General features: G+C 39.4%; 1 protein-coding gene across 4 annotated transcripts in view; it reads left to right on the forward strand.

Annotated features, from left to right (window-relative positions):
* dscama (Down syndrome cell adhesion molecule a) overlaps nucleotides 1-13,365 on the forward strand; it is a 100,544-nt gene that overhangs the window by 162 nt on the left and 87,017 nt on the right. For all 4 annotated transcript variants that reach the window (XM_070982956.1, XM_070982958.1, XM_070982957.1 and 1 more), the window contains exon 1: nucleotides 1-670. This exon is cut by the window's left edge and continues 162 nt beyond it. In XM_070982956.1, the coding sequence (XP_070839057.1) occupies nucleotides 628-670 (43 nt within the window). In that variant the 5' untranslated portion in view covers nucleotides 1-627. The remainder of the gene's footprint in view (nucleotides 671-13,365) is intronic.

The raw sequence follows: 13,365 nt of genomic DNA on the forward strand, positions 1-13,365 counted from the left end.
CTGTTTTTAGTGCGTAGACTTCTAATTTATTTATTTATTATTTCTTTATTCCGATTTTGGAGCCTTTTGCTTTTTGTTTTGTTGTTTTAATTGTTTTTCCGTGGAGTTGGGTGTGCGCATAGGCAGTTTGTCCTATGCGTCTCCAGCCTCTGACTCAGCAGCAGCAGCAGCGGAGGCACAGCTCACCTGGACCGGAGCGCACCGAGCCGAGCTCCCTCATGTTCCACGCAGAGCAGCGCTCCGACACGGGGGGACGGCTGCACTGAGGCCCCGCGCGGTGCGGTGCGGTCAGTCCAAAAAAGGGGAGACGCACAGTTGTGGATCATACACTATCTCCCGCCGTACCAGGAGACAATCAGCAGCAGGAAGAAGCTCAAACCTCCTCCTCTTCATCTTCCCAACGTGAAGGATTGAGAGAAAGAGAGGGAGAGAGAGACAGGAGAGAGAGAGAGAGAGAGAGAGAGAGAGAGAGAGAGAGAGAGAGAGAGAGAGAGAGAGATTTGCAAGCTCCCTTTTATTTCATTGCAATTGACTTGTTGAAGAAATAAAAGGAAGAAATAACAAGAAGAAAGAGTGCGGGGAGAGAAGAAGAAAAAGCATAAGCTTGGATATTGAACGGAGCGGGGCATGTGGATATTGGCTCTCATCTTTTCCCAGTGCATCTTGAATGGTAAGTGATGCATTTGTGCACGTTAAACTTCAAGTTTATGTTAATTATCCCACCGGGCTGAGTACAAACAGTCAGCAAGCATTCCACATTGAGGATATTGATTTCTTTCTCTTTTTTTCCTGTAAAATTGAACGGAAGAACAGGCTGTTGCTATGTTCTGGCACAGGCAGTGGGGTTTTCGAGGGTTGATAGGTAGGCTATGAACATTAACCTTTAGAGAATTTAAGTTTAAGGACATTTGACCACTCGTGCATTGGCAACATTTAAGATAAGCCTTCTATCAAATAGAGACACACAGGGAGAGGGGAGAAATGTAGGCTGAGTGATAGGCTCAGCCTGTACTGCATGAGGAACAAGGCATTTTAATGTATTTTTTATTTGGGTTTTGTACAATTACTTTTTTTTTTTTTTAAAGCAAATTCTAGGCCGTAAATAAAATCTCATAATTAATTTGTTTCATTCTCGGTTTGTACCATAAAGCATTATTTATTGTCTCTCATCAAGCTGCATTGGGCCTTAGTGTGGGTGCATTTCCCAACATCATTTTGAGATACTTAATGTGCATATTAACGGTTTTCAAGAACTATTGCACATATAAGGCTTATGAAAAATTATCATTCAGTAAATAATTTTGTTGGAACACATTTACATGTTTACCAGGTGTATTCACCATTTGTATGTCTAAATGTTTCAAACCTGCCTCTCAATTTCATTCAAACAGAACAATTATTCACTCAATGAAAGTGAAATAATTTCTTTATACACACTAGAATTTATTAAAAAAACACCCCTAAAGTCAGACATATGTTAATGAAAAAATCACTATATTTACTTGCATGCTGCAATATAAGTAACAATGTTTTGTTATTTTCGGTAATAATTAAATAACTTGCACATAGGATTGCATGTTTGTGTGCTTTCTGTCGACTATCATCTAGAAAAAGGATTAAATAGGTTGGCTGTGCTTTTTTCTGGCATTGCACCCGCCATATTAGAAGCACAGACATGGAGTCATTTTGAATTGGAAAAAAAAAGAGACAAGCCCTTATCACCCTTGCCCAAGTGCACGTCTTGCAAAATACATCCAGATGCTATTTTGTTCACAGTAAATTCCTCAAAAGATAGTGATTGATAAGTGCCAATTGTATTTCTTTTTGGACTCGAGGTGATTTTCTTTTACAGCGAATACAAGAAGGGTGTGTGAGGAAGGGGGGCAGTGAGGAGGACAAGGGGCTGTGGGGTAGGAGGTGGGATGTGCGTTTGTTGGGGGGCAGAAATCAGCTCGAAAGAAAATTGGGGTATTTAGAAGATCTTTTGAAAGGTAGACGGAGGGAAGGGGGTTAAAAAAATCCAAAGTGGACTCAATGTATATTGAGAGTAGCGGGCGATGCGTCAAGCAAAGATGACAGGAAAACCATTTTGTGGCCATGCTGAAGGGTTCAATGAAGGCAGTGGTTATTTATAGGAGAGAACGGAGTAAAAGCAGTGACGGTGGTGCAGAAAGAGTCCTTTCTGTAACTGAGGCAAGACAATTTTAAGAAACAGAGGACGCTGATGTCCGTTTCAAATCCCACTCAAAGCTGTACTGAATTCTCTGTTTGCTGAGCACAATCTATTGCCTTGCTTTTGAATGGCTTTTTCAGTCTCTTTGGTCCAGGCAACAGCGTTGCAAAATGGCTGCTGCTAGAAACATCTACATGGAAACTTTGAATGGCAACAACAGCACTTGTAAATGTGATGAATGCTGCATTTGTGGTCGCTGCTGATGCAGTGCCATTCATATCGACAAATTTGGTTCATTTGACACTGACCTTTTCTATTGATTCAAAGATTCAGATGTTGTTTTTGTGGCAGAAATTTGAATTGCTCAGAGTGCATTTTGACAGTCCTGTCTTTGTATTTTCAGTACCATGCTCAATTGACTGTGGGCAGAATGAGAAGGCCCCGATTGTTGATCGACAGTATTCTTTCTGCTGCATATTTGTTTTCCCGGAACTGAACAGCAGAGATTAGTGTTAATGAGCAGCTTCCATCAGAATCATACACTTTGTACCTCTTGTGGACAGAGAGATGTAGCTTCCTGAAATAAAAGCTTTTAGGGCCCTGGTCCAGTCCAGGTTGCTGAGGTTGTCTCTATGGAGACCTGGGTAATGAGTGTTGCTGCAGTGAGGGGTTTGGACTTGAGCAATACTTCACTGTGTTCAGGTGACCCTGGCAGTGCTTCCTGATAGATTTCAGCCTGTCACTCGTTCCTGATGGAAGTCACCTGTCATTTCAACACTTGATCTTATTTTCTTGATTGCAGAAATGTCTGGATTGATTTTTGTCTGCTTCGGTTATCCTTTTACAGCTGTTCATGTAGGTATTGATATTTGCCTTGCCTGTTACTAGAATATATCTTTAAAAGATTTCACCCACAGCTCCAGCTTGCAGTGGTCATTTATGAATAGTATCAACTGTACAAACTCCATTATTCTCTGAATTGCCGTTTGCCAATTTGAGGACACATTTGCAAGCTCATCTACAGTAGATATAAACAATTCACCGCTGTAGAGAGTAAAATCTGCTGTGGAGTTCACTTCAGTGGTGCTTGAGCTTTTAAAGTGCTCTTGCAGAAGTGTCTATTAAAACCTAAATGGAATGGGAACAACATATTCAGTTATGAAGAGATAAAATTGGGGAAATGGCATAATGTTGTTTTTGCTCAGCTACGCCACGGGGAGAAATCTGACACATGCTCAATTGGACACTAATAAGCTGTGTAAATATACAGCGAAGCTCCTCAATTGGCTCTTAGTATCACTGTGCATGTGTATTTTTAGCTTTCAGTTTAGGATGGCAAGGGGCTGCTGGAGAAAAGGTACCTCTGCTTATTAAAGCATGATCTATTTCATATGACTTAATCCAGTCTTGATTGAACATGATTAATGTAGGAGCAGAATTTACTTCCTTTCTACATCCCCCCCCCCCCAATTCAGATCATCAAAGTAACAGATTCAGCAGAGAAAAGTGTCCCAGCTCCTTCATGCTGAGCAACGACTCTGGTGGATTAAAGATACATAACACCCGAGCGTCTGAATACCTGCCATCATCACTTAGACTGTTAATTTTGCTCTGACTAACCAAGGTATGATATTAACTCTGCTAAGGACAGAGATTACGATAAGTCAAGCACAGAGAGGAGAGGTCGGCTTACAATGAAGATATCACATGTATGGACAACATTCAATGATGTGTCTGCATACAATTTTACCGGTTAAGCTCACCCAATTTATTCTTATATCTGTTGGTAGTTAACTGAGTCATTTAGAGGGAGAAATCTATTGTTTCATCAGTTCTGATTTATATACTGATTATATATATATATATTTATATACTAATTTGTTTCTTATCAATATCATGAGGATGTTTTTAATAAAAGTATCTGCTATGTTGCAGAATGGTCATACTTAATGTATGACAAGCTGTTACATTTGCTTTTTGACATTACCAGCTCTTGCAGTACACTATATGCTTGTAGCAACTAAGGCATGATTATGGTTATGATCTGACCACCTCCCCTACGACTTAGTGGGGTACAAAAACATAGCAAGTCCTTGCCAGTAAACATAATCCACGTAGCTACCATGTTTTCCTCAAAATATATTTAGTATACAGTATGATCAGACTTTTTACAAGGTGTGGTTGTGGTTACAATACAATCTTAAGAGCCTATAGAAATGTCCTCTGTATACAGCACTGCATTTGCATCCACAAACCAGAGTCTCTATCTATATTATCCATCTTTGTGCTAAAAGTGAAGCTTGTCCTCCTTCTCTAACTGGAGCTTGAAAGTTTGATGTTGTGTACCACACTTGGTACTGTTTTATTGTTCTGACCAATTATCCAAAGCCGAAACAGTGTTTCTTAGAGGTCACGTTAAGGCCAGTGGGAAACTAGGTCTGCGCAGACTGGTATCTTTTGGTATACATCTGTCACTTCACATAGAGCCAGGATGGGCTGACAGAGTCACAGCAACACACATCACCAAACAACAACTGAGCTCAGCTCCTCAGTCACACGTTAATATCAGAACACCAGTCAACACGATGTAGGCCACAGGGAATGCTGTGATCATTCTTTTTAAGTAAGTAATAGTTGTGTCTTGATGTGTTTTAGTTCTGGCCAGAGCTACTGTATTTGCTGATGCTGCAGTATATTCGTCACATAATGATTTTTCACAGCGGTAGAGTATTGATACATTTATTTAACCCACATTTTAGCATTACATGTTCTGTTGATTTTTAATCACTAGAGACAATTATTTCTTCACAGCTTGAAACTAATCTGTTATTATATACAACAACTTTAAAAGGCCTGAGGGTTTTTCTAAGTTTTAAATTAGTTTATTGTAACACAGACACACTTGGTAACGTATTGTGTGATTGTTTGAATTTAGGTCAGGAACTTAAAGGTGTACAAGTCAGGTTTAGCTAGATTGTTTTTATTGTTTTCTTTTCATTTCGAATAAGGCTTAATCTTAGAAAGTATTAGTGACATACTGCTTTCACGGGCTCGTCAATCACACCGGGATTTGTCAGTGCCGTGGGGTAAAGATTTTTGTATCTTCCCACTGTGTGTGCTTGCGCCATAGTGTTGCTGTTCAGACGAGAGTAAACTCAAGCATATGTTAATGGGTGCACATTGAACTGTTAAAGGTTTCATTTAACCCAGACCAGAATACTTAAGGAGATGATAGTGTGTAGTGAGGCAGAAAGAGAGGAGGAAGAGAGGGGGAAGAGGGGCACAGAGTCATCTTGTGTTATGTGGCATCTAAAGCTCAAAGAATCATATCAAATCAGCCTGGTTTTCCATGCAGGAACACAGCTATTCTAGGTCCTTTCATATATCAGATACTTATATTGTTGAACACTGATTAAGACTCAGCAGTCTGTATTGCATATCCAATAGGAGAAAGACACGACTTGTTCTTTATCATTTTACCAGCTGTAGTGCTCAGTGTTCTGCACACTGAGTGCCACCGTTTTACTGGTATAAGTGACAGAAGTTGATTTAGCCCTTTGTGCTTAATAATGTTAAAACAATCCTTTGCTTTCGCTGATGACAACCTGTGATGCAGCTGCCATGTGAACAGTGTGATGATTTATTAAATGTCAGCAAAAAATGAAGTTGAATTTAATAAGGTCAAGGCAAATGGGGTAGAAAAATGCTCTGCAGTCATTAGAAAGACAGATACTACAACAGCTATTAAGAGACTTCCAAGCTTGTGAATGTTTTGTAGATGAAATGAACATTGTTATAGATGCTGACCAAAATCTGGCATTCATATACATCTGCCACTTAACGTGGACGTCACAATTGCAGATTACAGGTCTTCGTTAGTAGCTCATCAACTGTGACTGAATTTGCATCCAAAGCCTGAAATTACACTTTGACGTTTTTTCTATTTGAACGGGCAGTAATTGACTGGTACATCACTACAATTTAGTGAGATAGCAGAACTCCTTTGATATTTTCTGTTACATGTATTTCCAGTGTTCTTGCAAAATAGCTTTGCATGTGTACATAATAGTACAGTGAGACAGTGACATGGTATTGGTGAGTAAACAATGTAAAAACAGTGGACCTTAGTTTTTGGCATCACTTAACTGGGTTGGTGACTTAACAAGATCACAATTAGTTGTGTTGTTTGTGTCTGTAGGCTTTCATCATAAAATAGGGCAGTAGGTTAATGCTGCAGCCACGCAGGTACAGCAAGTCATATGCTAAGCTGAGTTCAAGCTACTCTGTCCATTGCTCTGTACTCGTTATGTAGTTTATAACTGATTTCTAACATGACAGGTAAAGATGTACTAGCGGGCTAATTATAATTATTATATAATATATAATAATAGAATTATTTTCATTTGGAAACAAAACTAAAAAACAGATGGTGACAGTCTCTGTACCATGACATTTTTGGGCTTAGCTCAGCTAAGATGACCTGTGACTCTGTGACATGCAGTGGTCATTTACACTGACTTCAGCATATAATGTATACACGTGTTACTCTGTCGTGACCATGGCCCCGTCTGAGATCATGATAAATGTGGCCATAATAAAGACAGACATGGAAAGAGCTTCAAGCTTTGTTGTGTTCATAGCAATTGGAACAGAGATCTGCTCAGCTGCTGTTGTCAGGCATGAAGCTATTAAAAGCTGGAGGGAAAAACTGTAGGAAGGAGAATCAGCAGGCTCGTCTGCACATTATGCATTATGTTCATATACAATCATATATCATATACAAACATTTTCAGTTTGTAATAATGGTTTCTGTTTACTGGCAACATTTAGTCAGAGGCAGGATGACCTTCATCAAGTGCTGTGAAACGCGCAAACACAGTGCTTAACCTTGCTCCAGAGATCAGGGTCTGTGTTCATTCTGGAGGTCAGCATTGACATTTAAATATTTAACCAGGGCGTATTTTTTTTGTTAATCTTGCCAAATGATTTTAGTTGCCTGAACCCTTATCATGCTTTAGTTGCATTGAGCAGATTTTCTTGGAATCAGAAGCGATGGTGCTTGTCAAATGCTGGAGCCTTTTGTGTATGTTTGCTGCTTTTGCTTTAAATATATGTGTAAAATATGTCACCAGTAGGCATGTTGCATATGTTCAGTGTGAATATTTTGGCTCACATTTCAATTAGGTGGCATTGCAATGTCCTGTGTATTCTAATGTATCTAATGCAAAGTAGTTTAGTTGCATTATGAATGTTATTGGTTGGAGAAAAGGTTGATCATTGGGATGATGGGATTGTTGCTTTGGTTTCTTCATGCCCTTCCTGGATATAGATACCTGTGTGTGTAATTTCCTATGCAGTTTAATACAATTTATATATATCTCTGAGAAGAGAGGGAAGTGGGTAAAGTACTGACAGACACACTGTTTGTTTTATGTATGTTCAAATACCCCTAAAACAGCTACATATTAGATGCATGTGAGCTGAGCTGTGTGAGCATGTGCCTCAATAATCTGTGTCAGTGTTCTTATCATCTTCTGTTTATACTGCGTATAGTTGTATCACTTGCAGGACAATGTAAGTATATCAGAGCCTCCTCTAACTCGGTGTAACCTTTGTGGTGAGTCCACAGTAACACCCACATTCTTACTGAGGTCCAATAGTTGTAGTCTTTAACAGAGCGTCTTGTAGCCTTGTTGAAAATTTTGAAACAACATTTCCTAATGCCTTGACATAATTCACATCTTTCTGAGATGTACAAAATGAAAGGCGGTCTTGCACTGCAATGATTACTAAACAAAATGTATTTTCTTCAGTTGTTAAAAGATCATACATGTGAAATGTAAAATAAATTCAGTAGTATTCAGAGCGCTCAGACAACATCAATCCATGCCAGTGACGTTTAAAATTTTGTAAATTACTTCTAAAACGCAATGCAGAGTTCAAATTGATATTTGTTGCTCGGAAACAGTAAGTTCAGCAAGGGAAGCAAATTTAAAAGCAAGTTGAGCAAAATAAAAAGGCCAATAATGACACACACTACGGTAGCAATAGCAACCAATCTACTGATTTGTTAGATACTGAATGTGGATTTCCATTTAGACTTTGTTAACATGTGAGGGCGCTGCCTCTTTGTTCCCTGTGCAAGTGGCAAGTAGGGCAGGTAAACTGAAAAATTAGACGATTATTTACGAAATGATGTTACATACAGAGCTTGAATTCTGTGGGGAGTAAACAAGGTCAAAAGGCTTTAATCAAGATATGTGAATGTATGTAATTAGTGAAAGCACAGTACATTTTGAGACTGAGACTCTCAAGCGGTCAGGTCCCTGCGCTACAGTCAGGCTACAAAACAGGCAGAGGTGACCGGGGACTGCTACAGTCACAAAACACTGGTTGAAATGGTTGCTCTCCTAGAGTGTGCCTTCATCATATGGAACAGAGAGTGCAGGAATTAAATTAGGACAAAAATTAAAAATGATTAATATTATTAACGTTGTAATAATACATGTTATTTTCTTTTTTGTGATGAAAAACTGCATGTTAAACTGTAAAAGACATCACCTGAATTGAGAAATTATGAAGGACTTCAGCGGTGCTCTGTTCCCCTGTGGCTGACTGTTGGACACATTCATTAGACATAACCACACCATGCTGATTAGCATTCAAAATCCAGCTCTGTTCCTGAAGCCCGAAATGTGTAACATTTTCAAACATTCTGGCAAATGTTTCATTAAAATGTTGTTAGCCCCCAGCTCCATTCCGCTTCAGTCTCCACTCTATCAGGCCTTCCCCAGAAGTGATTATGCTAATTGCTGTTTGATCAGATGATTAAATTATAATTTGATTAATCCCAGGCACTAAACACTCTGAATATGTTGATACGTATTTTGCTGCCTGGCAGTGTTTGCAGAGCCCCTTGTCACCAGGCACACTGTCTGATACATACAATCCAGGTATAGGACAGGAAGAGATGTATGTAAGGATACACTGGGAGGCAGTTTTAACATGAATGAAACACAGTTTTTGATGTACTGTGGTCTAGTAATCACTGAAAACATGATGATTAATAAAGGAGCACTCATCTGTGTGCAGACTGAGTGCAACTCTAATGCAGATTGCTGCCATTTTCTCAGCCATTGCCTGCCTCTGTTACTCTCAATTGACTATGTATCCATCAGGGTGATTTATAATAGTGCTGTATGGACAGGCTCCTGCAGGACTAAATAATGAGGGCCCTATATTACATGCACACTATAGGATTCAGTGCCACTCTGACATCACAAGGTGTATCTTTGGTCTAACTGCTCTTTGATTTTAGTCTTGTTATGCCTCAAGTCATGATGTTTGATGCAGAAAAGTTCAAGATTTCTAAAAATGACACACAGATCCACATAATAGATTAGCTCACAATGTGTTTGCATTGTAGCAGTAAGGGAGGACTCTCCTGCAGAGGGGTTACTGAAGACGAAATACTCTCGCCTTTCAGGGAAATGGAGGACTGTTGGGTGTGTGTGTGTGTGTGTGTGTGTGTGTGTGTGTGTGTGTGTGTGTGGGTGGGTGGTGGTAGTGGGGGGGGGGTGGAGAGAGAGAGTGCTGGTGAGCGGTGGGGGTGGGGGGTTGATATTTTCTGAGGCAGGATGGCTGTGAGCGGAAAGGCAACGATGTCTAGTCATCTGACCCACAATCCCATTTAACCCCAGGACTTTGATTTGCCCTCCACTGTCAACTGCCAGCTTATTTTGCCTCTTTGTTTCTCTCCCGCAAATGGCTTATGTTTTCACCACCCCGAGATGATGCAAAGCAACGTGGCAATGGAGCAAAATTCCTTCTGATTGTAGCTTATTACAGAGCTACTGAAAGAAACACATTCAAAAATATATTAGCTTTTATCGTGAGCTTTTATTATTATTGTGCAGTACCACATTCTGTTTATCCATTGTGATGCAATTAAACCATATGAGATGTTTTTGTAATTACTTGCTAATACATTGCATATTAAACTGCACCATTATTAAGGTGTAAGAAAATCTATTCTACATTCATCTCTATAAGGCCTATAAATCAGTGTGAGTTGATTAACACTCACTCTCTTGCATACACAAATTTGTAACTCAGTGCTCCTGTTTGCTTGGTCATCACAGGCTTCAGGTAGGGGCTCTGCACAAAATCACAAAATAGAAATAATAAAGACATTTTCCTTGTGAAAGTAATGTTGTTAATCTTGCATTTTTGCATGACTGAAAGGATGTAGTCACCTATTACCTTATTTGTCTTTTCAGGCATTCAGATTCCTCACCTTTCACTGAAATTTGCAGTTTTTCTATTAATAACTAATAACTAATTATCGGTACTATAGCCATGGCATTACCTGGTCTCTATGGCAATGTTAGCTTACCTTATGATTGGTTTTGATAGGAATCTTGCTGACAAGCTTCATCACACCAGCTTTTCTTACTTGCGCATCTCATGCAACAGATTCTCTCTCATTTTAGTCAATGCAGCTGTCTACACCGGCTCTGTGCAGGCTCACATTTCAGCTCTGTCTCACGGGTGTAACCACGGCATGAAGTGTTTATTTACGCTTCAAGTCTATTTTTTCAACAGTACACACATAAAAGCCGGGTAGATGCCAAATAAAAAGGCACCGCATGAAGATATTTATCTTTATTTTGCAGCCCAGGTGAAGCAGAGTGTTCTACTCTCTGGACAGGCGCACACACACACACACACACACACACACACACACACACACACACACACACACACACACACACACACACACACACACACACACACTCATTGTTTGCATCAAGTTTGCTGAAAGCTGAATCTATGGCAATGGCCCACATTTCCTGTCTTTCAGTGCTGGGCTGAGTAGTTTGTAAAGTTCACTGTTTAGATTCCAAAATGCACATTTTCTTTGTGACATCAGTGTCTGTACAGTCATTTTTATGATGTGTGTGTGTTCAGAACATGGTGCTTTCTGTTGATACTCGGTTGTTTTTTGGCTTGTTTATAGTTTTAACCATTAGTGAAGTAGCTATTATGTTTCTTAATGCCAGTAGTATTTAACCATAATGTATGTGCTGAGTCTTGAAAGGGTTGACAAGCTGGCCTTAGTGTGTAACCTGATATAATTAACTGCATTATTCTGATTAATAATATTTGCTGTATAAAATGATGACAGTAGCTAGTTTGTGTTGAAGAAAAATCTTAAATGTAGCCTATTACCTAACTGTCAAGTTATTGGGTGATATACAGTAGGCAGAGTGACATACCATGTAACCAATCAGAGAGCTACAATAAGCAGCCAAGCTGTGACAAACTGTGTGTCACTTGTTCTGAGTGCAGATACGCTGTGGCAGCCAGCAGTTTAATTGACAGCAGGTAGCTAGCGATCTCTAGCACAGGGGTTTTCTAAAGTGATGTGGTGGAGAAGGTGCTAAAAGGTGTTCTCTGTGCTGTGTTGGTTGTGTTCTGTGGTAAACGCCTGATTAGCTAGCTGTATTGGAGCTGTCAAAGAGCATGCGATTGTAAGTTGAGCATATTCAACATTCATTCTAGATTACATGCTTTGTGGGCTGTTTAACATCAAAACCAGCCATACTGGTAAATATTTTCTCACTGCCTCCTGTAGTATATAATCAGTATCAGTATCCCAACATATTACATTTCTGAAGTATAGCCAGTGCAGCCAATGATGGCTGGGTGGGACCTGGGACCTTTTGTGTACTGTGATGCTTTAAATTTAATCACGCTGACAATAGTATAAGACTTCTATTTGTAATAAATCTTTTATTTAACTCTGTCTCAGTGTAGGCTAAGTGGAAATGTATTAGTAGTAAAGTAGTAGGTTATGTCAGATGTCACATATCACATATAAAGTCTTGTGTTCCTTATGTTATTTTCACAGTACAATAATTAACAGGCCAATAGAGTAGGCCAGATTTATGCTTTTAATCGCTTAAATTGACAAAGGTTTCTTCTGGGTGGCATATCCTCAGACCTCCCTCGTTGTACCTGGTTTTCTTTATCTGTTTTCCCTTTCCCTTTTTACACCTAACTTGTTTACATGCATGTCTTTTGCATGTTTTGAGAATGTATTCTGGAAAAACACATTTTCATGCAAATGGGCCATTTATACACCAATACAGCATCTCCCTGCTTCCTCTGTGTGGGTTACTGGTTCATAACGTCAAACTGGGCCCAAAGAAGCTGATGTATGTGTGCTTGTTACATAAACAGAGTTTTCATATCCCACACACTTGTGTTCGTGGAGAGGTGCCTTGCATGGAGTATTTGGCAGGCTTCATGGTGCAGCTGCACTGATCAGACAGAAATATGAGTGAGAGCATTGTTTTCTCTGTTTGTTTTGGAATTCGTTAGATGCAGCAGTTATGTGATGCTAACTATGTTTCCCAATTCATACTTTCCAGCATTTTTTTTTCTGTCTAAATGGACACACATCTGGGACAAATTGACACATCACCTGTGTGTTAAATGGATACTTTTCATTTCAGAGGTCAAATCAAATAATGGCACACAGTCTGCACATATCAGTGCTGCCTGAGCTTAAGTAAACATTTCCCAGTCACATTTTGCCCTGTGGTTTGCTCATGTTGCATTTTTGACTCTCAGTCCTCCATGTCAACAGGTTTAGTCACCACTTGCCTTCAGTCATATGTCAAATCAAGTCAAGTATACATAAAATGCATTATGTAAAGCAGAACAACACAAATACACTCACACGTACACAGACATAAACTCTCGCAGACCTAGCCACTCCTGCACCCATTGTTAGCCCTAAAAAAATGCAAAAGTACATACAGTAGATGTACACATACCCACGCAAAGCTGTATCTACACATTTACATATATGAACACATCAGAGATTAAAAAAACATTAACATATAAAAACAATTTAAGGAATAATAGGTTAGTCATTAACAGTTTTTCATACAAGTGCCCATTAGCAGAAAGCTTTGATGATACAAGTGTTTTAAATGACTAAGACCGCTCTCAAGTATACAAATATTCTTCATTTAGTGCCCTGCCGTACTGCTGGAATTCTCTGGAGAAATAACGCAAAACTCTGCTCAGATTTGCATTAAAATTGTAATTATTCCGTTGGGATGCATATGATACGTGTATGTTGGCTATAGACTCCTGCGCTGTGCTGTAGTATAATATGT

This window comes from Chaetodon trifascialis, chromosome 16, assembly GCF_039877785.1.
Source record: "Chaetodon trifascialis isolate fChaTrf1 chromosome 16, fChaTrf1.hap1, whole genome shotgun sequence".
NCBI lineage: Eukaryota > Metazoa > Chordata > Actinopteri > Chaetodontiformes > Chaetodontidae > Chaetodon > Chaetodon trifascialis.